This window comes from Passer montanus, unplaced genomic scaffold (assembly GCF_014805655.1).
Source record: "Passer montanus isolate IOZ18808 unplaced genomic scaffold, ASM1480565v1 scaffold54, whole genome shotgun sequence".
Classification (NCBI taxonomy): domain Eukaryota; kingdom Metazoa; phylum Chordata; class Aves; order Passeriformes; family Passeridae; genus Passer; species Passer montanus.
Window position 1 is genome coordinate 6,357,490 of NW_024370374.1, and position 24,063 is coordinate 6,381,552.

The 24,063-nt window shown below is 35.5% G+C and overlaps 1 protein-coding gene across 1 annotated transcript in view; it reads right to left on the bottom strand.

The window, feature by feature from the left end:
* CCDC73 (coiled-coil domain containing 73) overlaps positions 1-23,920 on the bottom strand; it is a 46,602-nt gene extending 22,682 nt beyond the window's left edge. Inside the window, exons 1-8 of the mRNA XM_039725094.1 lie at positions 23,778-23,920; positions 17,197-17,268; positions 13,853-13,924; positions 13,055-13,090; positions 12,590-12,664; positions 10,748-10,786; positions 5,357-5,492; positions 3,847-3,926 (exon numbers count right to left, since the gene is read on the bottom strand). Coding sequence (XP_039581028.1) covers positions 3,847-3,926; positions 5,357-5,492; positions 10,748-10,786; positions 12,590-12,664; positions 13,055-13,090; positions 13,853-13,924; positions 17,197-17,268; positions 23,778-23,909 — 642 coding nt within the window. The 5' untranslated portion in view covers positions 23,910-23,920. The remainder of the gene's footprint in view (positions 1-3,846; positions 3,927-5,356; positions 5,493-10,747; positions 10,787-12,589; positions 12,665-13,054; positions 13,091-13,852; positions 13,925-17,196; positions 17,269-23,777) is intronic.
* Positions 23,921-24,063: the final 143 nt, after the last annotated feature.

Consider the following 24,063-nt stretch of genomic DNA (forward strand, 5'->3'; position numbering starts at 1 on the left):
CTTCTTTGTAATGGCAAGTGGGTGTGTAGAATCCATCTGGAAACAAACCCAAATCTGCTAATACAAAGCTGTAGGCAGGAAAAACCAAAACCAGAACCCAACACAAACTCCCAAAAAAAACCCTCCACACAAATGAAACCACCAAAACTAATAGGAAAGATTTTCATGATGAGTGAAATCACAAGGTTTGTAGCCACAAAAAATTAAAAAAAAAAATTTTCTACATACATACATGTTTTGTTGTACCCTGAAATTAATTAAAATGCCACCCCAAAAGTCTTGCCTTTTTTTTTTTCTAGTAGCTTTTTCTCATTATCACAAATCACAAGCAGTATCCAAAAATCTAGAAAGTATGTTGATTGTGAAAAATAATTGTATCAGTTCTGGAGTGTGCTGAGAGAGAATGATAAAGCTTTAAACCCATTCCCTTGATCTGCTGCTAGCAGCTAATGCTTAGGGATATGCCTTCAAAAACACTTCATATGGCAGTGGAAGTCAAGAGTGTCCCAAAATCCCAGTCCTGCTCCTCAAACCTGCTTTACTTCCCCAAGCTGGTCTAAGCTAAAACTTCCATATTCTTGGTTGGGGTTTTTTGGAGTTTGTGGTTTTTGGTTAGTTGGGGGGATTTTTTGCAAAATATAGTTTTGTTCAATACAAAATATTAATTCCACTCTCCCTTGAGGCCACACAAAGCATAAAGAAGTGGTGTGGGACTGGAAAAGCAGCCAGCACAGGCAGATGCAATCACTGCCCAGGACTGACACCCTAGGAAAACTTAACCTGTATTCAAAATTACACCTATATCTGTTTGCTTTCTTCCCGGATTGCTGCAATCCTCTTCTACTCTTTTGGATCTTGAGCAGCAGAGCTGTTTTTTAAGCAGCAGATTGACAGAAACCTTCTTCTTGGCCAGATATCAGTGCAAACATTTTCACAGGGGTTGAAAAGAATCCACCACACTGAATATCAAAATGTTCAAATCCAAAAACAAATCTTACTGAAAGGAAATTTTGCCACAGTCCATTACATTACAATTTAGGAACTGGATTTGAAGCAAGCAATGTCAAGAGGAAATTACAACCTCTCTAAATAATCTTTCTTTCCTGAAACTCCAGAAGAGTAAACCTTCGCAGAACAGACCTCAATTTCACTCAGGTTTACTGTTGTACATATTTAACACCTTCATAACACACGTGCAAATTCATTAAAATTGGAGATTAGTTTATTTTTATCCATAAATGTTAAATAGCATTCACTAGCTTCACATTCCCACTAAGAACAAATGTGTGAGATCATCCAGGTCTGAGTGAAAGTAATGGCTGTGATAAGAGCTGACAACCAAATTAAGATTTTAGTACCATGGATAGTCATTCCCATTCCAGCACTGAGGCTACAGAGGAAAGAAGTTTGAACCCAGAAGTTGTCAGAGCTGTTAGAGGTCAGTCAAGTCTCAAGGCAGATAAAACCAGCTTTAGAAGTTGTCCCAAATTGTGCTGTTGATATCATGACTTCTTTCAGCTATGTAGCAAGTGAAAACAGCCTGGTAATCCCTTTTCAAAACTCTTCTAAATATCGCAGTTCAGACTGTTCAGAATAAGATGGTCAACTACTAAATCCAATAAGAAATTCAGAAATAAATACAATAAAGGCATTTCCTGCTGAACTGAGGAAGCTGGATTAAGTTTCAGTTGGCCCCCTTTTTCTGCTTATCTAACAGTATTTGATTTAAAATTCATAACCCTTCATGACCTTAAGAATCAAGAGTACAGCTGAAAAAAAGAGTGTATCAAATAATATATTTGACTGCTGGAGTACATAAATCTCAATTTCTCTCTCACACCTATGTTACTCACAAATTTGTAAAATTTTCTTAAACATTTCTGTTTTCTTACCTCTCAAATTACTTATCCTCAGAGAATGCTAAGTAATTAATTATTCTTAGTTTCTCAACAAAAGTAATGAATCCAATTTACTGTGATGCTAAAATATTTCTAAAACTCCTCACTTTCTTATTTACAATGTACTACAATAAAGATATGCTGCATTTTAGATGTTTCTGTCACATGCAAATAATTTTCCTTTTTTTAAAGGAATTACAGAGTTGGAGTGTACACAATGCACAGACAGAGCTGCTCTCAGATGTCAGAGTAATGATGATATCAGCACCCTAACAAACATGGTTTTCCTACAGAGGAAAGTTATCCCCACTGACACCTTCCAATATTTTTCTGTTTCTCTTCCATCCATCAAATATTCCAGATAAATATAAATAGTTTTTATATATAACCTATCATTTGAATTATGTAGCTAAATAAACATTTTTAAATACTATAAGACCTAATTGTGATATAGAAATTAATTTGAGAATTTTTCCAGTGTTCTGCTGCACTGTTACTGTGGATTTCAGTCTGCTTTTCTGATGGTAAGAGTTCTGAAATCTTTGATCACTTCAAAACTTCATCTTTTTGACACTGAGGTTTGGCATGTTACATTCTAGTATGTAACTAAAAATCCAAATTGAATTCCTGGTTATTTTTTACTGTGGCTACACTGTCTCCATGTAATAAATATAAAAATTAATTCAAGCACTAAAGAAGGTAAGAATGAAACAAATTTTTTAAAATCTCAGGATGTCTATATTTCAAGATAAACTTAAAGTCTGGCTTTTAGTGGAATCATACTCCAAAGAACCTTAACAATAAGAGGCTACACGCTCTTAAGAAGAAAAGAAACAACAGTAGACCCAGGGAGAATTTTCAAGTACTTTTGTACCTTCAAATCCAATTTTTCAGGCAAAGAGAGGTAAACATTCATTTTTGGATCAATACAACCCAAATATAAAATGATCATACTCCCTTTTCCTCATGTACAAATTATCTTCTCCCCCTGCACTTTTTTGTTTTCAAAAACATTCACAAACTTGGAAAAGATTCCATGGGAATTCGAAGCAATCATCTGGAAACTGGGGATCAACATTAGGCCAAGAAGTTGAGATAATCACACTTTTGATCCCTACATAAAATCATTGCAGAATCTAAAGGAGAAAAAAAATTAAAAGGAGGAAAATAAAAAGATAAGGAGATACAAAGAAGAGATGTGGTGTGGAAAGATACTGAATTTACAGAACAATTCCGACTTTTGAATGTCCTTTTGTTTTTCTCTTGTCAGCTCTCAAGAAACAGCTCAAAGGGAAAAGAACATTATTCTTTCCACTATTACCTGTGTTCAAGAGAGCAACTCAAAAATGTACCTGGCAAAGAGGAGTTCCTGAATAGAGGCAAGAGAAAAGAGCTTAGTGACAACTTCCTTGTGAATAGAATCACCATAATCTGATGTCTCAGCTGCCTTGTCACAAAACTCTCCCACTTGAGGGATTCAGTTACACATTTTATCCCGTGTTCAAGGCACCAGCTCGCCTCCATGGCAACTGCTCTTCATGTTGTACCTCAGACTACACTGAAAACACCACTGCTACCTTCCCCACAGACAGAGAGGAAAGGCAGCACAGCACAGGAAGAAGAGAGGTTAATAATTAGCAAGAAACAAGGAGGGCATTGTAGATGTAAATAAAATGTAGAGGTAATGTAATGTAATGCCATAAAATGTAGAGGTAAATAAAAATTCACAGGTTACAGAAAATTCTCAGAGCTGCTCCAGTTTTAACTAAGGTGCCTGTGGATGTTAATTTAGCCATTAGTCACAGAATGAAAAACGGTTCTGCTGCTTGTTCACTACTTCTGTTAATACATCAGCAGCTTTTGGAAGACCCAAAGAATCACAGAATATTCCGAGTTGGAAGGGACCCGCAAGGATCATTCTCCATTCAGAAATGTGCACTGTACTCACTTCCTTCAGATTACTTATTTCAGTCTCTTGTCTTTTATTCACTGATGCTAGTTTCTTATTGTGCTGTATGGCTTCCTGCACTTTAAAAAAAAAGTCAAAGCATGTTAACAAATAACTTCACATCTGAACAAACACTTGATTTCTAACTTCAATATATGTGCATATAATTTATTTTTTAAAATAAACCTAAAACTACAAATATAATTCAACTACTTTTTCTGTGTAGTTTGATACCACTCTGGAGAATTATACCAGGTGGTAACCATTGTCTATACCTCAAACAATGAGTTAAGACTTTTCTGTATGTTGGCTTGTCTTTTATAGCTGTAATTTAATTTTCAGTGTCTTACAATGTTATTTTAATATGACTTTTAATCTTGGTTTTATTTTTTAAAGACTTTCTTGTAATTTTCTGATGAGTTTAGTTATTTTCAGACTAACACAGAACATAATGGGCCACAGAACAAATTAATAACTGAGTTAACAGATGTACAGAGTTACATGCACATAGGCTATGGAAGACAGAAAAAAAACCAGAGGCTAGCACAGCAAAAAATTCTAAGAATGACTTCTGTTTCTGCTGAAAGGGGGTGGGGGGAATTTTTTCTCAAACTTTATACAGCTGAAATTGCTTGAAATTCCACAATGAAAAGCTGAAGATGTTTACTAGTTCCTGTACTTTTTCAGACAGCTCTATTCAATCTTTATATTTCGATCCTCTGAGGTTCCCCTTCATCCTTTTCTGTTTCCTGATTTCTATTTTTCACCCCTAATCTTTTTTATTTTCCTCAATAGTTTTCTGGCACTTGCATACAAGAACTGCAGACACCCAGAATGGCCTCTCCTTTTCTGCTAGAGATGGTCCATCATGGGGTATGATGGCTTACAGCCTTACAGCACCATAAGCAATTCTGCAGCTTTGAATGAGAATATGTGCTTTAAAAATTAAAATACTGATGAACATAACAGCTATCTTCTGATACAACTTAGGAAAATCCCCCAGAACAACAAGCAGGATGAAACTGGTAAAATTCTTTTTCAGCTAAAGTCATGTGCTCACTCTCTAGCTTTGAAATACAATCAGCAGGACACTGGTTAGCCAATAATGTTCTGGATTTAAAATTCTAAAACTAGAACACAAGTAATTTGAGGTACTGAAATACCACAAATATGCAAAGAATAGCTTGCCAGTTCATTGAAATGAGATTTGATTAAAAAAAATTATTTCAGGCAGAAACAAAAAATTTAGTGAGATTCAATATTTGAAAAGTTTTTTTGGTGTTTTGGGGGTGGGTTTTTTTTTGTTTGATAGTTCCTCAATATAATTCCCAGTGTGGTCACACACACCACGGTAGCAGTGGATCAGCAAAGAGCACTGAGGAACCTACCAATATATCTGATGCTTGGTATGGGGGTAGCTGCTATTTTTCTGAGTTTTCAAGTGTCTCCAACTGACTGTCATCAAAGCACAGCAAAAACAAGTGCTGGAAGGCTTTTAAGACATACATACCACTGTGCTCTAGCTTCCCATGAACACCTTTCACAATCCCAAACCGAGATGCAATAGTAGCATAACACCTCTCAACTTCATTCAGTTTCTTATGATGCTCCTCTTTTGCTGTTAAGTGCATCTGCAATTTTTGATCCTGTTAGGAACATAAATGAAGCACCCATTTAAGGACAGTAAGTAGCTCTCCAAGTGCTTTTCAATTTAATAGCATAAATGCAAAATCATTCCCAGAATCTTTCAGTTGTCTATTTAATATCTAACGACCTTTCCCATTTCCAAATAGCAGGAAGAGAGACAGAATCATCATGATAATCAAAGGATTTGAGCATCTGACATTTGAGGAGAGGCTGAGGGACCTGTGACAACTCAGCCTGGAGAGGAGCTGATAAATGTATATATACCAGGGGAGCTGTGTGTGTGAAAGGAATAAAGAAATCACAGCCAGACTCCTTTTAGTGGTGCTCACTGACACAAAGTGAAAGACAAAAAATTTCACTTAAACTTGAGGGGAAAGACAGTTATTGTCAGGGTGAGCAAACAGTGGAACAGGTTGCACAGGCAGGCTACAGAATCTATCCAAGGAGGTACTAAAGACCTCTGGCTCTGTGACACTGGCTCCCCTGACCCTGCTGTGAGCCACCTCAAGAGACTCCTGACAACTTCATCCATTCCAGTCCTGGCCTCGCAAAAAATGACACAGCCAAGGGCAATTAGGAGAGAGTTTGTTTACTTGACATACCTAATAAAAGAATTTCAACACACTTGCTCAAAATCAGAAGTGCATTAACTATTTCTAGAATAGAGGTGACTTTGATTTAGATTAGTGAGACTAATACAGATTAATACCCCATGCTTCCCAGAAAAATATAAATAACCTTTCAGTGAGTAATTCTTAATTCCTCAGTATCAATTAGCTGTTCTAATAATTTCAAATATAACAAAATCAGTTTCTGTATGTGTATGGGAAGTTTCTAACTACTTTTGTAAGCACTGACACTTTTTTTACTTCTATTCACATGTTGGCCTAAGTAATACCACAAAGAAACCCATGTTGCAATTAAGTACAAATATTTAATGAATTTTACCAATTTTTCTCATTTTGTGGAAACTGTTCAGTGACAATTCTTTTTGTTATCCTTATAAGAGTAAGATTTTTGTGTTCTTCCTTATAGAGTATTTTTGTTAACAGTTTTGTAGGTACTATTTGGTGAATTTTAAAACTAATTTTTCTGAAGAGAATGGCTTAAATTAATTCCTCAGAAAGGATAACCATTTGTTTAGCTATCCAATCTATTTCTAATCTACAGTAGAGTAACACAGCAATTAAAATGGACTGGGCCAAATTCATTCCTGTGTGTAAATTCAAGTTACACCAGGATGCATCTGGCCCAGTCTGTTTGGCTTTGGCAAGGCTCCATTTCCACACAGTAACAAATGCAATACATGTCCGGGCATCAGAGGATAATAAAAGCTGATAGTAATCAAATGAAATGACCACCATAAGACTAGCAAAACAGGATATACAATACAAATTTCTCATGTTTTATAAGGTATGAAATTAAACACACTACAGCAAATGGAAAGTAATAATGGAAGCACCGGTAAAGAAACACCACCACTTACAGAAATCACTGCAAGGAATGTAGGTTGAAAACGTTCTTATACTTTCTCTTTTTCCTGAACATAAATTAACTGTTGAAGATCTGTGCTTAACTAATGCTAGGAGGTTAATTTTATAAGAAAAACATTAAAAGGAAAGATTTTCTTTGTTTTTCCTGGTAGTTCCCTCAGGTATATTTATTCTAAGAGGTCGATGAACAGGGACACAGCCCTAATTTGAGACTTGAACAGCTTGTAGCAAGATCTGAGGGGTTTTGCAGTTTTTAATATGGATTTTTTTCTTAGTGTTTCTAAGAAAAGTGTTTCTTGCCAGCAAGATAGTGTTAGTCCCTCCTCCTCTCTCAGAAAGTTGAAATGTGCTTTGCTACTTCACAGGGTTCTTTCCAGGGGGAAAAGGAACTGGCCTACTCTATCTGCAAGTTTTATTAAGAGCTTAACACACCCTAAATATGATTTTTGATGGCAGGCTGCTCTCCAGGCTTAACACACAGAGAAATAAAAGCCTGAGTATGTGATTTGTCTCCTCCCAGTGAAAAGGCTGTATAACATTCTTCCATAGAAGCCAATCAAGAAACACCAGGAGACACTGCAGGATAGGGAGTGGATGACCCTGGAGCTAGAGTGAGACCCACAGAATCTTGGTTCTTCTTCCTTCTGTCTGATACTGCAAGACCAGGAATTATTGCCCTGCCCTCCACCAGTAATAAAGATAAGCTGGGATGGGGAGTGGAATTGATTGTGGCCATATGGCTTGTTGAGGCACAATGATTTCTTGGTGGAACTAGACCCGAGAAATAGCTCAGGGTCAAGTGGGTGACTGCAGAAACACAAAGAGGGAATGGCTCATATCTCAAAGATATTCTGGAAATTAGAGTCTGAGTCACTAGTCAGAGGTACTCAGTGAAGCAGAAGGTGGTAACTGGGAGGTGAAAGTGTCAGAGAAACAAAGGAGATGCAATGGCACGGAGACCAAAGGCAAGATCACATGAAAATTATGCAACACACTACCAACTGTAGATCTTTGAAATAGGAATTTTTTTTCACAACAGTTCCTCCAGTTCTCACCATTTTTCTACTTAAAAATAATTGGGTTGAATTTATACTGTATCACTGCCTCCTCACTGTGTTTTTAAACAACATAGTATGATTACAGGCAAACTCCTAAAAGATGCAGAAAGGAAACAAAAGCATCCTAGATTATTACAAACATATCAACTTTTAAAGTTTATTTAACATTTTGCAGTGATTCCTTTTTCATTCATTTGACAACTACACCTGTATTAGAAAACTAAATGGTGGCAGGGAAGTTCTCAGGAAATGCCTGTACTGTTAAAATATCTCTGACACATTTTGGCCTGTGCCAAGTAGGACTCACCTGACTGTGCCAGCAGCTCCTGGGCACAGTTCAGGTGGGAACACAGTTCCCCGTCTGCTGGGAATGATGTGGGTTATCTGGATCTGAATTCCCTCTTTTCTGTGGTAGGGTTTAAGCAACCTAGACCATCTGACTGCAGCTTCACTCAATGGTTTCACATACATTTAGTTTCCAATAAAAACAATAAGGGAAGACAAGAACAGATGCCACATACAGAGTCCTGGCATTCTCCAGTGTATCATTTGTCAGGAAACCAACACCTGACCATTTTCCTCTAGTTACTTCCTAATTTCAGCAGCAGGAAAAGAAATAAGAGCTCACACTAAAGTGTATTCTATCAACTGAACTGGCTTTGTGGTAATCCCTCCTGACTGCATGAGTGCTACTGCCCATATGCAGCGAGGTGTAAAACAACTGCATTGCATACAAAAATCAACACTAATTGTGGGGGGGAAAGACGATAATAAAGACAAATAAATAATAAAAGACCAAAAAAATCCTTTGTTTGTCTCTACACTGTCGTTCAGTACAAAACAAAACCTTCCACTACATCAAAATTATTGCATATATGGTAAGAATTATAACAGCACTACAATTTTTGCATAAACTTAACTGGACAACATGCTAAAACACAGCGTTTATGTAAAGTATTAACATTGCATATGCCATTCTAAAAGAACAGAACTAAAGGAATAAAAACAGAATAAAAAGCTACATCAGTAAGGCACACCCAGTCCCCAGCACACACAGAAGCACCTTCACTGACTGGCAGGGTTTCTAAGGTGCCAGATATAAACTGAGCAGCACATCTGCTTACTCTCAAAACACACACCAGAGAACCACCTAATCTGTCTTTAACAAAATTGAAATAGAAATGGGTCTCAGATAAATGACTGGTTCAGAATTTCATCTACTTGATTTTTAAACAGTTTGCCATTGGTGATGACCAAGAGTCTACATGGGCAGCTACTCCTTTGATCCCTTGAATGCTCCAAATATTTCAGTGCAACCACTCAGGGAGTAAAGTTGGTAGAATTTGACCTGGTCTAAAACTGCATTAGCCCACTACTGCAAAAGGTTATAGGAAAAAATTCACTTTTGTTTACCTTGTGGGGTATTTTGTTTTCATCATGTCATATTAGAGCATTTTCCCTAAATAAGTCCCAACTGGAGGTGTTCTGTTCAGTGCTACATGCAAAAGAGGATTTCCAGCATCTTGCCCCCACTCAATAGCATTTTAAATTACCATACTCTGGATCAAAGCAAATGCTTTCAAAATATTCAAATGATCATTTAATGAAAAGTTTATGAACATAAGAAATATATTTCTTTAAGCAGCACAGATGCATTTCCAGCTTAAAGAAAAGGTGCTGTCCTTTAAATAGTCTTGTTCATATGGCAGACTGAGCTTGTAAGTGATGAAAGAAAGATAATAAGTAAAATGACCTAAACGAAAGTTCAGTTATTCTGTATATTTTCAACACATTTTTAGATCAGCATTTTAGGAAAAAAATACAAGTTAAAAGTGAAGTAAGACAAAACACATTTTACGTTGCCTTTGATCTTTAACTTGTAGCCTTATCTCCCAGGTCAGAGGGCATATTATTCAATTTCACCATATTTTGTGTAAAACCACTGTAGCGTTGAAGATGACTTTCAGTACAAATGTCATGGTACTTAAAGCTAAACTGGACTCTAGTTTTTTGAGCTTCTTAATTAAAATCCCAGTTTGTAATGGTCTGACAATATTATCTTTATTCTTTCCAGTTGAGCAGCAGCAGAATTTTCACAGCATTTATTCAATCAAGCCTAGCAATGTTTCTGTGGCTCACTCTTTCACTTCCTAAAACAGACAACAGGGTTCAGAGCCCTATGCTGTCACTCTGGGTAAATTTATTCCCTGTGTCAAAGGGAGTGAGCTGCACTGGATGAAATCTAAACTGTTCAGGGAAACTGATGTTAAGAACTAATTCTCAGGAGTTAAAAAGAGTGAGAAGAAAACCTCCAGTTTTTCTTAAAAACAAAATCAAGAACTGCTAGGAATTCTCTATTACTTTTTGAGATTATTATGCTAGATCGTATCAGAGTAATAAAATTACATTATTTAAATGATAGTCTCTTAAAAAATCTTTAATCTATAAAGAGAACAAATGTACCAATTCTACTTTAATTCAGTGAAAAAAAATACCACATGCTGAACAGTAGCTATCATACTACAAAAACCTAAAAACATTGCATTTACAAGATTTTCAGATTTGAAGCTGATACCTCTTTGGGTTACTTGTAATAACTATCATATATCATTTAAGCATTAAAGCCAGTTAGTAGTGGCTTATACCCCAAGCATACTCTTTTCATTAAAGCTTCTTATTTTTTCACTTTCATTATTTTCTTACCATTTCATTCAGTTTCTTTTGTAAAGTGTATTTTGAAATCTGTAAAACAACAGAGAGTTATTCATTAAATGGTACTTACATTTTTTCTGACAACAACCTGCATAATTATGTATTTTTATGCCAAGGATTTAATTGCATTTGTTATAAATCCATCCAATACAGTAATGCTGGTTTTGAATTACTGATGGCACAATTTCATGTATTATTAGGTTCACTTTATTTCATAATGTTACTTCAGTATTTAAATTACATAAAACCATTTTACACTGATTTGTTACTAGAGGACTTTTGAAGAAGTGCATAAATCCTTGTATTTTCTGACAGGCATCATAAAAACAACATGCAAATGGACCACAGTCTGTAAACTAGACCCTTGGAAATAAACAGAAGAGAAGACAAAGATAGAAATGAAAGTATTCCCTCAACTGCTACAGGAATAGAAATGTGTTCCCTGTTGGAAAAAAACAACAAAAAAAAATCTTAGTAGATATTCTAAATGGTAGTATATAAAGATATAATATAACAATCTCACATGCTTTAATAATATACGTGAGGTATTAAAAATATTACATTTTTAATACCTCACTGACAGAGTATTTTGATTTGCATAATGCTTAAGCACAAGAGGGAAAAACAGAGTGTTGTCAAAGAACCCAGAGTGTACAAATGTTATACAGAAAATATTACTAAGAAAAAACCTAGAGAAAAATCATTTTAAGGCAGGGTTCTGAATCTACAGAGAAGAACACAGATCTGAATTAAAAGTTCTTCACTGTTGTATCAGGCTCATTTCCAAACAATCTCCCTGTGAGCACATGTCCATTGTGACCTCCTGCTTCCTCAAGCCACAGCAGAATTTCCTAGATCTGAACTGTACTGTGACACAAATGCTTGATCTTGAATCAAATGCTTGATTCAGCATTTAAGATTTTTTTTTTAAATTTGTGATTCATCTTCCAAAAGAAAGGCCAGTGGGATCTTTCATTACTCTTGCTGTCCACATATTATGTTCAGCAGACCATGGAGGGATGGATATTGTACATCATCTGTGCTATGCCAAGGTTCGAGCAAGCAACAAAATCCTTACAGATATTGCTCAGAAGTCCAGGCATAAAAAACAATTTCTTTTGCTCCTGAAGTACATTCAGTGTTAACTAAATGATAAAACAAACAGTCTGCTACCAAGTGAATGCATTCCATTATAAGAGAATGTTAATAAGAACCAAAACAGGTTTCAAAATCATAGTAATAATCCATTAGAGCCATTTTGTTTTTAACAGAATTATTATTCCACTCAGTTTTGAGTAGAAAAATAATTAGTTCCTGGTAACACCTGAAATCTGGCAATGCATTACAATGCTAGTGATCCATTTTCAATATATCTGCCTTGGTCTTAAGCCATGGGTCAAGTATAAATACAGAAACCTCCCAGTGAAACAGAGGAAACCACTGAAAAACACAGGCAGCACTGCAAGGTGGAGGCCTGGGGCGAATACTTAGTTCTGTTTAGGAGTCCAAAACCAGGGATCCCAGGCAGGTGTGAAGTAGGAAAACAAGAATGTGAAGGAAGAGGAAGACTGGAAATGAAAAGAAAGCACATTTCACACACTGTTCGGACTTTTGAGTCTTCTGGAGGAAAAGAACATTAGCTGGAAAGTTCATTTAAAGTAGTCACTGAAAACTAGAACATAAACTCAGTTTTACAAAGCGAGGTGTCCTAGAAAGATTAAACAATAAGGCCTTACAGAGCCTCTTAAAATGAACTATTGTTTTACTAGTATAAAAGTAAAACCAAAACACTTGCATTTAAAGAAATGTTATTTTACAAAAGCAATAGTTTACCTGTAATGCTTTTAATGTTTCTTTCAGTCCATCAATTTCTTTTTCTTTTGTTTCTACAGCAAGTTGGTATTTTCCCTTTCAACAAAAGCTGTACTTCAGGATTTAGGCAGAATAAATGCATTTACAAGAATTTATCAAAGAATGCTACAAAAATAGTGTTACTCTGCTACGACAGAACAATTCATTGGTGAATAATTCAGCTAAATAATTTTAAAATGTACATAAATATCGCTATAAAAAGAAAAAACACAATAGTGCATTTTCACCACTTCTGACTCTATTCATCAAGCCTTTGGCTTTCATCAAGTCTATGGCTCTTTTTTGTTATGGCAAAGGCCATAACAAAAAACATAATGTAATTGCAATACACATAGTTTATACTTAGGATATGTTTGGTATGTTTATATAATTATCATTTGCTTATGCTCTTCTTTGGATGACAAACAACAAATAATTGTAGAGTACCTTTTCTTCTTCCATGGCAAACATTCTTGCCTGTAACTTGGTTGTCAGTCACATTAAAAAAATCAAAACAAAACAAAAAAATCAGAACAGCACATGGCAATAATTTTATTTATTCAACAAGACAATATAGTTATATTAACCTGCACAGTATAATTCCTGGGTTTTCTATATATGGGAACTGTAGAACTCTACAGTTCTACAAGGAGAAGTTTGTAAATCTCAAATTATTTTTTCAAGGAAAAAACCTAATGGCTTGTCAGTTTCTTTTTTGTGTGACATGATTGCATTAATGACAAATTCTTCATCACCATGGGCAACAGTTTCAGTTCCTGTGAATATTCTCTGCAAGGCCTCTCAGCACTTGTGCTTGCTCACTGTAATATGGAGAATAAAATGCAAGAGTGAAACACACTTTCAAATGTTGAGCAGGGTCATTTGTGTGGCAGATCTTCTATCAGGGTTTATGAATCTACCTTTGCAGAGGTCATGCTAAATTAGAGGGGGAAAACCAAACAAAGCAGAATAGGGAAAGTATTAGAAGAAGCATTATCTTCTCTAGGAGGTTTTTGAAATATAAAAACAAAAAATTCCAGGAGGAGGGGCATCTGGAAAGAACTGCCAAAATACAAGCATAGTGGTGTGGCCAGAAGAAAGGATGTGATTTTGATTTTTTTTTGAGCTGTATATTCTAACATTTCATATGCAATGGAAAAATATTTTCATACTAAGTGATAACTTGCTACGATGCCACCATATTTTAAAAGCCCACAGTTAAAGCCAAAGGCTTTGTTTTGTTACCTGTTTTTTAAAAGCTGCCATAGCTTCTTTATTTTGTTGTTGCAGTGTGTCGGTCTGATGCTGCAGAGTTTCCTGCTCATGTGAAATAACAACAGTGTGAGTTAAGTATTATCTTAGAGCAAATCATAATCAAGTATTTCAAGAAAAGGCTGGCTTATTGTTAAATATTTTTAGAAAGATGCAACTGACAAAAAAAACCTGAAGACTAAAAAGACATTTTTTTAACTAGTAATTGGCTTTTTGTAGAAGCTTCTCTTTCATTCTTAACAGGTAACAATTCTCCTTTCTCCTGTATTCTCTGGAATGCACACCTTTTACTAGGACTTCTGTAAGAACTCCTACCCATCCCATCAGCCTGCAGAAACAATTCACATCCACTGCCAGCTTAAGACAGAACTTTGACACTGGTGCAGTTATTTACAACAGAATTTTAATATCCGTTAAAAATAGAATCCCATCGAAAACTATCTATCTGTTCTTCTGTTTATAGTTAAATTTTAGTCATTTACCAAGCTACCTGAAAGAGCTGAAGGAAGACAGAAATAACTAAGTGTAATGCAATAGTATGAGATTTTTATCACCCTCTAGCCTGGTTTTATGTCCATCCATAAAAACAAGAAAATGAGTGAAGATGTACTTTTTTTGGTATTATTATTTCATATCATATTCTCATAGGCTACACTCTACAAGACAGAAATCTCCAACATCTTTAAGCACTGTATTTCTCTATAAGATACTTCCCCTTTACCTTGGAAGGTATGCATGGAAGACCAGGTTTTTTCAGTTCTAAACACTGAAATATTAGGTAAAAGTAGTTAAGAGGCTCTGTCCTTGAACAACAATCTCAAAATATAGATGAGTGTTTAGCTTAGAAATATTAGTTTGTAACAGGAAACAATCCAGTAATGACTGCACAAAAAGAAATGGAGATTATTAAAAAGAATGAGTGGGAGAAAATAAATTGAAAATCTGTATCATACACAAGGAGTCCAATTTCTTCATCTGCCTTAATAGAAATTGAGAGTTTTTAAACAAAGTCCCTTCCAAAATTGCTGTTTTCTCCAGCAAGTTGGTGTTGCTTCCACACTGTACAAGCGAGAGCTGTTGCCTCTTGCTAGAAGACAAGAATCTGTGGAGATAACATGTTGCATATCCATACTTATGAACTCATCATAAGAGAAGTAGAGGAAGTTTTGATTATGTGTAACAAACAATGCACAGAACATAAATGAATATTCAGAAGCACATAAAAGTCCTGAGAAATGTTTTCCTGAGGCTGTCCCTCAGCCCTGTGTCCAAGGACAGGTTTTCCAGGGGGTGACAGGCACATGAAGTAGCAAGGCAGAAAAGTACTGCAGGCACAAAAAAAATCACCTGCTCACCACAGGAATAAAATCTTACATTCACAGCACTGCCAAATTAAGATGGTACTATAAAATACAGGAATTCAAGGCAATATCATGGAATAAATTATGTAGTTATCAGACTGGTTTCATTAAACAGTCATCCTTTATATAACTTTATTACAGATGTAATGGAAAAAAAACCCATGCTGAACTCTTTATAGCATACTACTTTCTTGTACTGTACATTCAACTGAGGTATTTTATTTTCAAAAAGACAGGGCAGTGTCTACAAATATTCATTTTCTAACAAGCCTGACACACAAGACTATCAGATAAAACGATTGTATTATCTCTGTCAGAAATTAAGACTTGGAAGAAATTTTCCATATATGCCATGTATGTGTGATACAGTGAGACTGAAGAAAAAAGCAGAGTTTTTTTTAAATATGAAGCTTTGATATTGTAATGTTATACAAGTATGAGTATAGATTTAAAGGAATATCTTCTCCAGTTATTCTGTTTCCCCTGCTTGAGTGTATTTTTTTTCAAGAGCAGCAGCAGTATGTTTATAAAATGTAGACAAGCTGTAATATTGTAATATGACTTAGCTGAAATAATGTCTTTATTTCAAACTAGGTAGCTAAATTTAAGGTAAAATAAAATGAATAACAGAAATGTTGACTGAAAGGGAAATCCATGAAGGAAATGGTAAAACAGAACCTTTGACAAACCAGAGGAAGATGTCTACTTATGGAACTACTGCTGTGGTTAACATGATTCTGCATTCAGAAACATCCAGGTCACAAATTCAATTTAAATGCCATACTTAGAATTTTCATCTTATTGCAGCCTCCCAGACTGGAAATTTGTATTAGCTTGATCCTTTGAAGTTCCAGAATATTTGCTCACATGAAGTTCCCAAAATCTACCACTCACTGATCAGCTCTGCCGTGTGCCAATGTTAAGTGCAAAGTACAGGAACAGAGTTCACCTCACTACCTGTAAGTCCCATTCCTTTATGAGTGGTAAATTAAATCGCTGTTAAGGTCTTAGAATGGGTGGAAATCCTCCCTTTTGAACCCAGAATATTAAGCACTGCAAAGCTAGGTTAAGAAAAGCAAAGAAGGGTTACAAATTGAAAGCACTCTTGCTTTTACAAATATAAAATGTTTCCTGTTTCTGTGTGCACATATATATCTTTCAAGAAAGAAAAGCACAGAGTTAGGATTATTAATTTAAGATGGTTAGGATGAACTCCAAGATGAACTAGCCTTCCTTTACAACTAAGATGTTAAATATCCCAAGATCAAGGATAGAGCTGAAATTATTGTTTTTTCTGGGGCTGTAAAATATACGGAGTGCAGCCTTTTATCTCGTGCCCTAGTGACAGGGGTCATAGGTTTGATTGTATTAAAGAAGGGAATGCATTTCCTAGCAAAGCATAACCTCAGGAGCCCTAACTCTGAGAAGAATGTTGGACTTAGGTTACTGAATACTTCATTTCCAACATTTAAAAGCTGACAGACTACTTCTGAGTAAGGGTAACATACAACTTCAGGTTCAAAATAACTTTTTGGAAAAATCTCCACTTCCACAAGATTGCAAGGGAAGTTGTTTGATGCACTGATATTTGCACTTGCCAAAGCCAAGCACAATACAGAGAAGCTGCTACACAGCTTTCCCCACGTGTCAACATGCCTCAGATTCAGCTAAACGTCCCCCTGCTTCAGTATTTCCAACTCTTTTGACTGAAGATTGCAAAGTCATGCCAAATATTATTACATTATCTTGTTAAAAACATTGCTAAACTGGGCACAATCCAAATCAAAAGAAAAGCTACAGATGTTCATGGCTAAATAATAAGCTACTGGCTAGAACATTCTACTATTGAAATTAAAATAGCTCTAAAAAGAGGAATTGTAATAAATCACAATTTATATTAACATATTAAAACTAAATCTCAGCAGGTAAAACACTAAAAGCACACAGGAAAGTTACCTTTTGCCATTCAAGTTCCTGTTTCTCTATAACAATTTTGTTTATTTGGTCTTCATAATTAGTTTCTGTTTCCTAGTTAAAAACAAACATAAAAAAGTCAAAACACTGAGAGGAAGTGAAATTCAGTGAGACACAGAAGTGCATACAGATAATCATAATTAATGAATCAGAATCTTTGGAGCACCTTAAATATTCAGCTCAAAGCATTTGCATCTTTATTCTTTGTGACATCTCCTAGGACAACTGAAAAGTTTTCGTCAGTGATTACTTCGGTTATTATGGAAAAAGTGAAATATTTATCATTATTTTCTATGCCAAGAAGCCTTCTGACCTACCAAAAGAAACTGAAACAGAATCATGGGTAATCAACACATATTTCTGATAAGACGAGCTACCAGAAAATCCAAGAAGACCATTACTGAGGTCCAAAGTTTCCCCCAGGATCCACAAAAGGTACCAATAGCAGGAAAATGTGTTACAGATCCTGTTCTTGCAGAAGCACTTTGTCAAGAATCAAACAATTACTTCTGATAACACATGAGAGTTACCTTCTGATAATCACAGTTGCTAAATATTTACGTGAATTTTCCTGAAACACTCTGGTATTAAAGTTAATTTTTCTCAACAGGAATCCGCTTCCCTTTGGAGTCCAATTTTTATGAGCACTGCCCTTCCTTCACAAATCCAATACTCAAAAAAAGGAAGAACAAAAGATGAACAGTCACGACTTCCTGCAAGAACAATATTCAGGTTTTTGATGCATGTCATAAGCAACTCAGCACCGTCCTGTTTTTGCACATAGTCAAAAAGAATGAATATCCTTCAAGGACCTGCAGAGCTGCACTAATGTGCCACTGACCTTCAGAAGGCTGCTTTCTGCCTTTGCTCTGCACGCTGATGGGCAGCTTGGGAAAGCCACCACTTTAAGGCAAGCCTGACTTCTCTTTGATGAATCATTGCACCAACATTTACTGAGGTCCAGCAAGGGCCAAGCTGTGTGAGGGTAAAAGAATACTGCCAATACTTGAACTGTGCATTTTGATATATCATGTGCAAATTTTACGCTGTTTTTAAGTTCAACTTCACTACAGCTTAAATCTCACAATCTTAATTGTTGGAAAAATTCCAGTACTCTTGAAGTGACTTACACCTCATACTGGTTAGAACCTTTAGGAAACAGTCACAACTTGGGAAAAAAGGCCATGGCTCTCTCTAATAAAAAAAACAAAAGAAGGCCTCAAAAGGTTCATTCTCTTAATACGGGGGTTTAAGTACAATTCTACCAAATTGCAAGACCTTGAACAACTATTGTTTGCCATGAGAGTAAAAAGATCCCACCTCTGGATGAAGCAACACCTTTCCTGACACACAAAGAACAAATGGAGGCTCTTTCTCCTTCCCAAGTGAAGGAGAGAACACAAAATTTTTTGGCTATAAAATATACTGCAATTCTTTCTGAAGTCCAGTGGGAATAAGGGCTCCAAGTTTCTGATTCAAGGACATTTATAACACTTCAACAATTGATGCAAAACAGTGTTGAAGATTTTGCAACCCTTTCTCACTTAATACAATATCTGCTAATAAGTCCTCAAAAAAAAAAAAAAAAAAAAAAAAAGTGCAAAATATGTCCCAAGTGAATCAAAATAATTCTTTGACATCTTTTATAGCATTTTAGGGTCAAAACTGACTGTCTTGATTAGCAGACAGTTTACAGGCACACGTCTGTAGAGAAGCACATTTCTTTCCACATGAGGCTACTCCCAAGCATTTCAAGATTCTTGCAGACATTCTAAATATATGCCTCAGCTCTCATGTGAATTTTACATATAAAATAGGTATTTAAAACTAAAATTTGGCTCATGGAGAACCAGAGAAAAGTTCTTAAACTTTTGCTTCTCTGACATATACTGGTAGAATACAGATGGAGAAGAAACCTAAAGACTTCATATGACTTATGGTAAAAAAAAAAAAGAGCACTTAAAAGATTATCAGTGATTCCCAGTTCTGCTTTAACAAATAGTGCTGCTCAGTTGCAATGATTTTTTTTTTTTTCTGGTACTATTCTATAAGTACTGAAGGAAAATACATCCCCCTAATTTCCCTTGAGTGATAAAATGAGATTGGCTTGAAGCTTTTAAAAAGGTGTGATCTTCAATCCTTTCTGTTACTAAGCAACAAATGCTACGAAAATGATATATTATTAATAAAAGTCTTTCTCAAAATGGTAAGAAAATGGCCTTAAATTCCATTTTAAGTGAGCCCTTTGCTGTGAATACTTAAGAGGATAAGAAGCAAAGTTCTAAGTGAACAATACTCTTCCAACTTACACCCAAATTATAAAGGTGTATCTGGAAGCTATCAAAAATGTGCATGTATGTAACTATGGCTGAGGAAATAAACATCATAAATACTTAAACTGAGAATGACAATTACATGATAAAAACATTCTCACGTGAAATCGCCAACAGTTAAAAACCCTATCCATCATTTTTACATCTTCCAAAGGACATTTATAGTTTACCCATTTTGAACTGAAAGCTTCTAAAACTTGTGTGAAGCACTTTTTTTTTTTAGAAGTTCTATCAGCTGTTTAATAAGACAAAAATGTTTTTGTTAGGAGAACAATATTGTATATAACTCTCATGAGGGATCAAAAACCCACCAAACCTTAAAAGTGTTCATTTTTTATTAGATGCCTTAGGACTACATGGATTTAAGTGTTTTTATAAAAAAAGACTACCATAACAATAAAAGAGGAGTAATTTGATGGTTTATTTACTCGTTATAACCTTTAGAAAGTGTCAAACCTTCTTTAAAGTGTTTGCTTCAGGCTGTAGTTTTACAAGATGGGCTGTGGATTGGTCAAGCCCCCTCGATTCTTGACCCTGAACAGATTTAGGAACAGAGTACAGCTGGCTCATGTCCAAGCAGCCAAAACTGCTTCTAGGTACTTTTATTATCTTTTTTGAACTTGCAGTCTCCCTCCTACAAAATTGCACATCCAATTTTCATGCAGCTCAAAGAGTACTCACAGAAACTACAATTTCTGATTCTTTCATACTATAATTAGAAATTCCTTCATGAACTAAGCAGACCAGTACAATTTTTAGTAGATCTCATGGATATTGTTCTTAAGCTTTATTTCCAGGACAAATGTTAAAAGGAAAGAGGATATTTATAGAAGCATTATTCTACCTTTAGTTTCTGATAAAACACTGTTGGATTTTCATAGTTATGACAGTTGACAAAAAGCAATAGCAACCTATATTTGGAATCTAGTCTCAAAAACTTTCCATTTTCAGATGCAGAGACACAAATTTGTACCAACCACTATTTTTCCTTTGGAAATTTCATTGGTCTCTCCTCGACTCCACTGCATGGATTACAATTACTCTACAATTAAATAGATCTCTCCTATCAAAATATATTCTTGGAAATGCCTGCATTGATACTTGGAACACTCTCCAACTGCAAGTAATCAGTTTCTGATCAAAAGCCACATTACTCACAACACAGAAATTATCATCTAACACACTGCTTGCTGATTCAAACAACAATATCACAGGATGTCATAGTCATGAGATCTGAAATTCAGTGCTGTTTATTCTCTTAAATCCACACACTTACTTTTTTCCCCGATACTCAGCTGTCCTTGTGTCTGTCATTTTACTGAAAAAAAATCCCTAATTTACACTTAGGTGTAAAATCCAGTTAAAAGGCTGTTAGGAAGAAAGGTTACTCAGCTGGCTGCAGAGCAAGAATGACAAATATTGGAAGTAAGTGAAGGGACATCCAGCACAAAAGGATCACTGGCTTTGTCAGTGCTGGATGAGTGGGAAAGCTAAACTGGAAAAAACAAAAGACCCACTGGAGTGTGAAGTAATCCCTGTGAGGCAGGGGAAAGAGAAATATAATTTTTTGGTGAATTTTAATTACTTACATATTCATATTATGTCAGTCCTATGGAGAACAAAGACCCTGTGAATAGCCAAAGGAACAAAGTGAAGCTGCATCAAGTATAATCATTTAAGCAATTATTGTTTAGAACAAACTTGCACAGCTATCAAGAATTAGGGTTTCCTTTGGAAGATGAAAGAGATGAACACTCCCTTACTCTGAGCAACTCTTCTGAAGTATTTTTGAGAGCTTACCTACAGTATCATGACATTGAGTAACGATTGCAACAAGTCTCTCAAAATATTTTCATGTTTAAGAGTTTGCTCTTTATAAGCTTCACACAGATAATTTCACCCACAAATTTATTTTTTAATCTGTATTTGTACAGCAGCTTAACCAACCATTCCAGGCACTTTATTAAACTCAGAATACACAATAGGTCCTGTCCCAAAGAGTCTCCTGTTGGAAGTGACAAGCAAGACCAAGAATGGGAAGAAAAACAGATGCAAACAGAGGTAAAATAATCTCATCTGGCCAAGTCAGAGGTCAAAGACAAATCAGAGTAAAATCCATGGTACTGGCTCTACTGCCTCCTTCAGCTTATCAGCCTACTGAACCTCACAAGCAACCTGGGAAGTGGGAGTAGTAAGAAACCTGCAGAATTTTCACTTTTACTGCACATTCTGATGGAGCAGATGACACAGTCTTTGAGTTTCATTCTTCGCCCAGGAAAAATTAGCATGGTGCAAGACAGGCATTGTAATTCTCAGTTATCCCTATATTTTGGTCTATGCACTACCTCTCAGGGCTGATTAAAAATTTACAGAATAACCTCACGTTGACTGAGTTTGTAAGAAATTCATAGCTAAAATGGGGGGAGGGTTTTGTAGGGGTATTTTAAACCAAAAACATCCATACAAAATTCTACTTTAAAAGATAAAAATGAACGCTACTAGGCATAAGCCACATTATTCAAGAACTCTTGCTTCTTCAAAATACCTATGTTTTATATTCCAAACTTCAAACATACTAAGCAAGCAGCCCTGAACTATCAAAACCAACCAAAAATGCATTCAAGGACACTCCAAGAGTTCAATCTGGCTGTTTGTAAATTGCTTACTTTTTTTTACCTAAATTTCTAACTAAACAGGTAAAGATATACATATGTATATATTTTTCTAGGGTAAAGGAAAGCACAGCTATTTCAGAATCTTAGGACCATGTCTTAACTGTGAAAATGGCTCTTAGCATTTACATCAATTTTCAAATTAAAAACAATTTCAAGGCAAAGAATTACTCCCCCTTCTGAGACAACTTTTACAAAATCACGGCCACAAACTCTTGTAGTATAGCAGACACAAAAAGGCATAAAAACCCAAAGAAAAATGCCAAAAGATGAAATCCCATGGCACTCCGTGAACACTTTAGGCTCTGACCAAGTGCATTAAAAGTGCAACCATGTAAATTCAGCTAAGTAGTCTTGTAAAGAAAAATATACTCTGATCACTATAGAGTAGTAATTGTTGTTGTTATTATTATTATTATTGGTATTATTATATCATTATACATCTAATAATGAAGTTGAATTATTCAGTCTTTACTTTTAATACTTTACTTTTAATATTTTATAAATAGTCTGACTAGACTAAACACTACCATTGTAACACAGGTCTGGGGATCACAGCATGGGGGCTTCAACAGTACTACACCAAGAAAGGACCATCATGCAGCCTTTTCTCTCTCTTTTTTTTTTCTTTTTAATGGCAGTCATTCTCTTGTTCACGGCTTTTAAAGAGAGGATTATAGCATTTCACTTAGATTAAAATAAGCATAAATCAAGCATGTCATCAATACTAATATTTTAGAAGTAATAATACACATCTTTTGAACAGGTCAAATTCATCAGATGAAGAAAAATACACTTTAGGTCTTTCAACACACACAACAGTTCAGAAAAACTAAGGGGAGAAATAGAAATGTTTACATACACACAACTGAAAAAGTAACCACAGAAAAATAAAGTGACAAATTAACTACAAGAAAAAACAGCTGCCTTTACCAGCACAGAAACAATTTGACCTTGGTACTACTACAAGATGATTCAGCTCATTTCAAAAACAAACCCCTAACACTCAATACACTATTTATTGCAGGCGTCTTGCTCCATAGTTTAGTAATGTAAAAATGGTGAAATAAAGTGGTTTTAATATAGCTCTTTGCCCACACAGGTAATTCTGAAAAGCACAAGTAAACAGCCCAAATCACCACTTTTGTAGCAAATGGCAAATCAATTACGAAAAGAGAAAGACTTGGGAACTCGGAAAACACTTGGATTCTTTCTTTTCATTTTGTATCAAAGGCTGCTCTTAAAGAGAAGAATTATAATGAAAGACAATAATTTAATGTAGCTTTTCTCAATATCCTGATTATGAACTCTGGTGACTTCTTATGTTGTTACAGAAAAACGTTCATTCCCATACAACCCTGTTGCCTTGTGCTGTCTACAGGGAAATTTGTAACACACCCAATACCTAAACCCATTATATTTTTAAACAAAACCCTGGCTGGTGAATCATTTAAAATACAGCATTAGGTTTAGCCACACTTATGCAGCATTTTCTGATTACCTACAGAGAGACAGAAATAAGACACAGAAAGAGCAAATCCAATAGAAACAAATTTACCCTTCTTATACGCAGCTCTTCTATTGCCTCCAATAAACTCGTTTTAAAGTCCAACAGTCGAATGGAAAGCAAAGTCTCTGATGGACTTGGAAGAGTAGAGTCAAGTGCCTGTGCTTTAAAGTCTTCATCCATTCTTTGAGCTGCTTTCTGCAAAATAAAGATAAGCATTTCCTCTCCAGTTTATCTGTAAGGGAATACCCAAACTGCAGAACTTTCAAATATGGAGGCAGAATCTTTTTGCAAAGAGTAAAACTACTACTTATAGATACCATGTAATTATCAATAT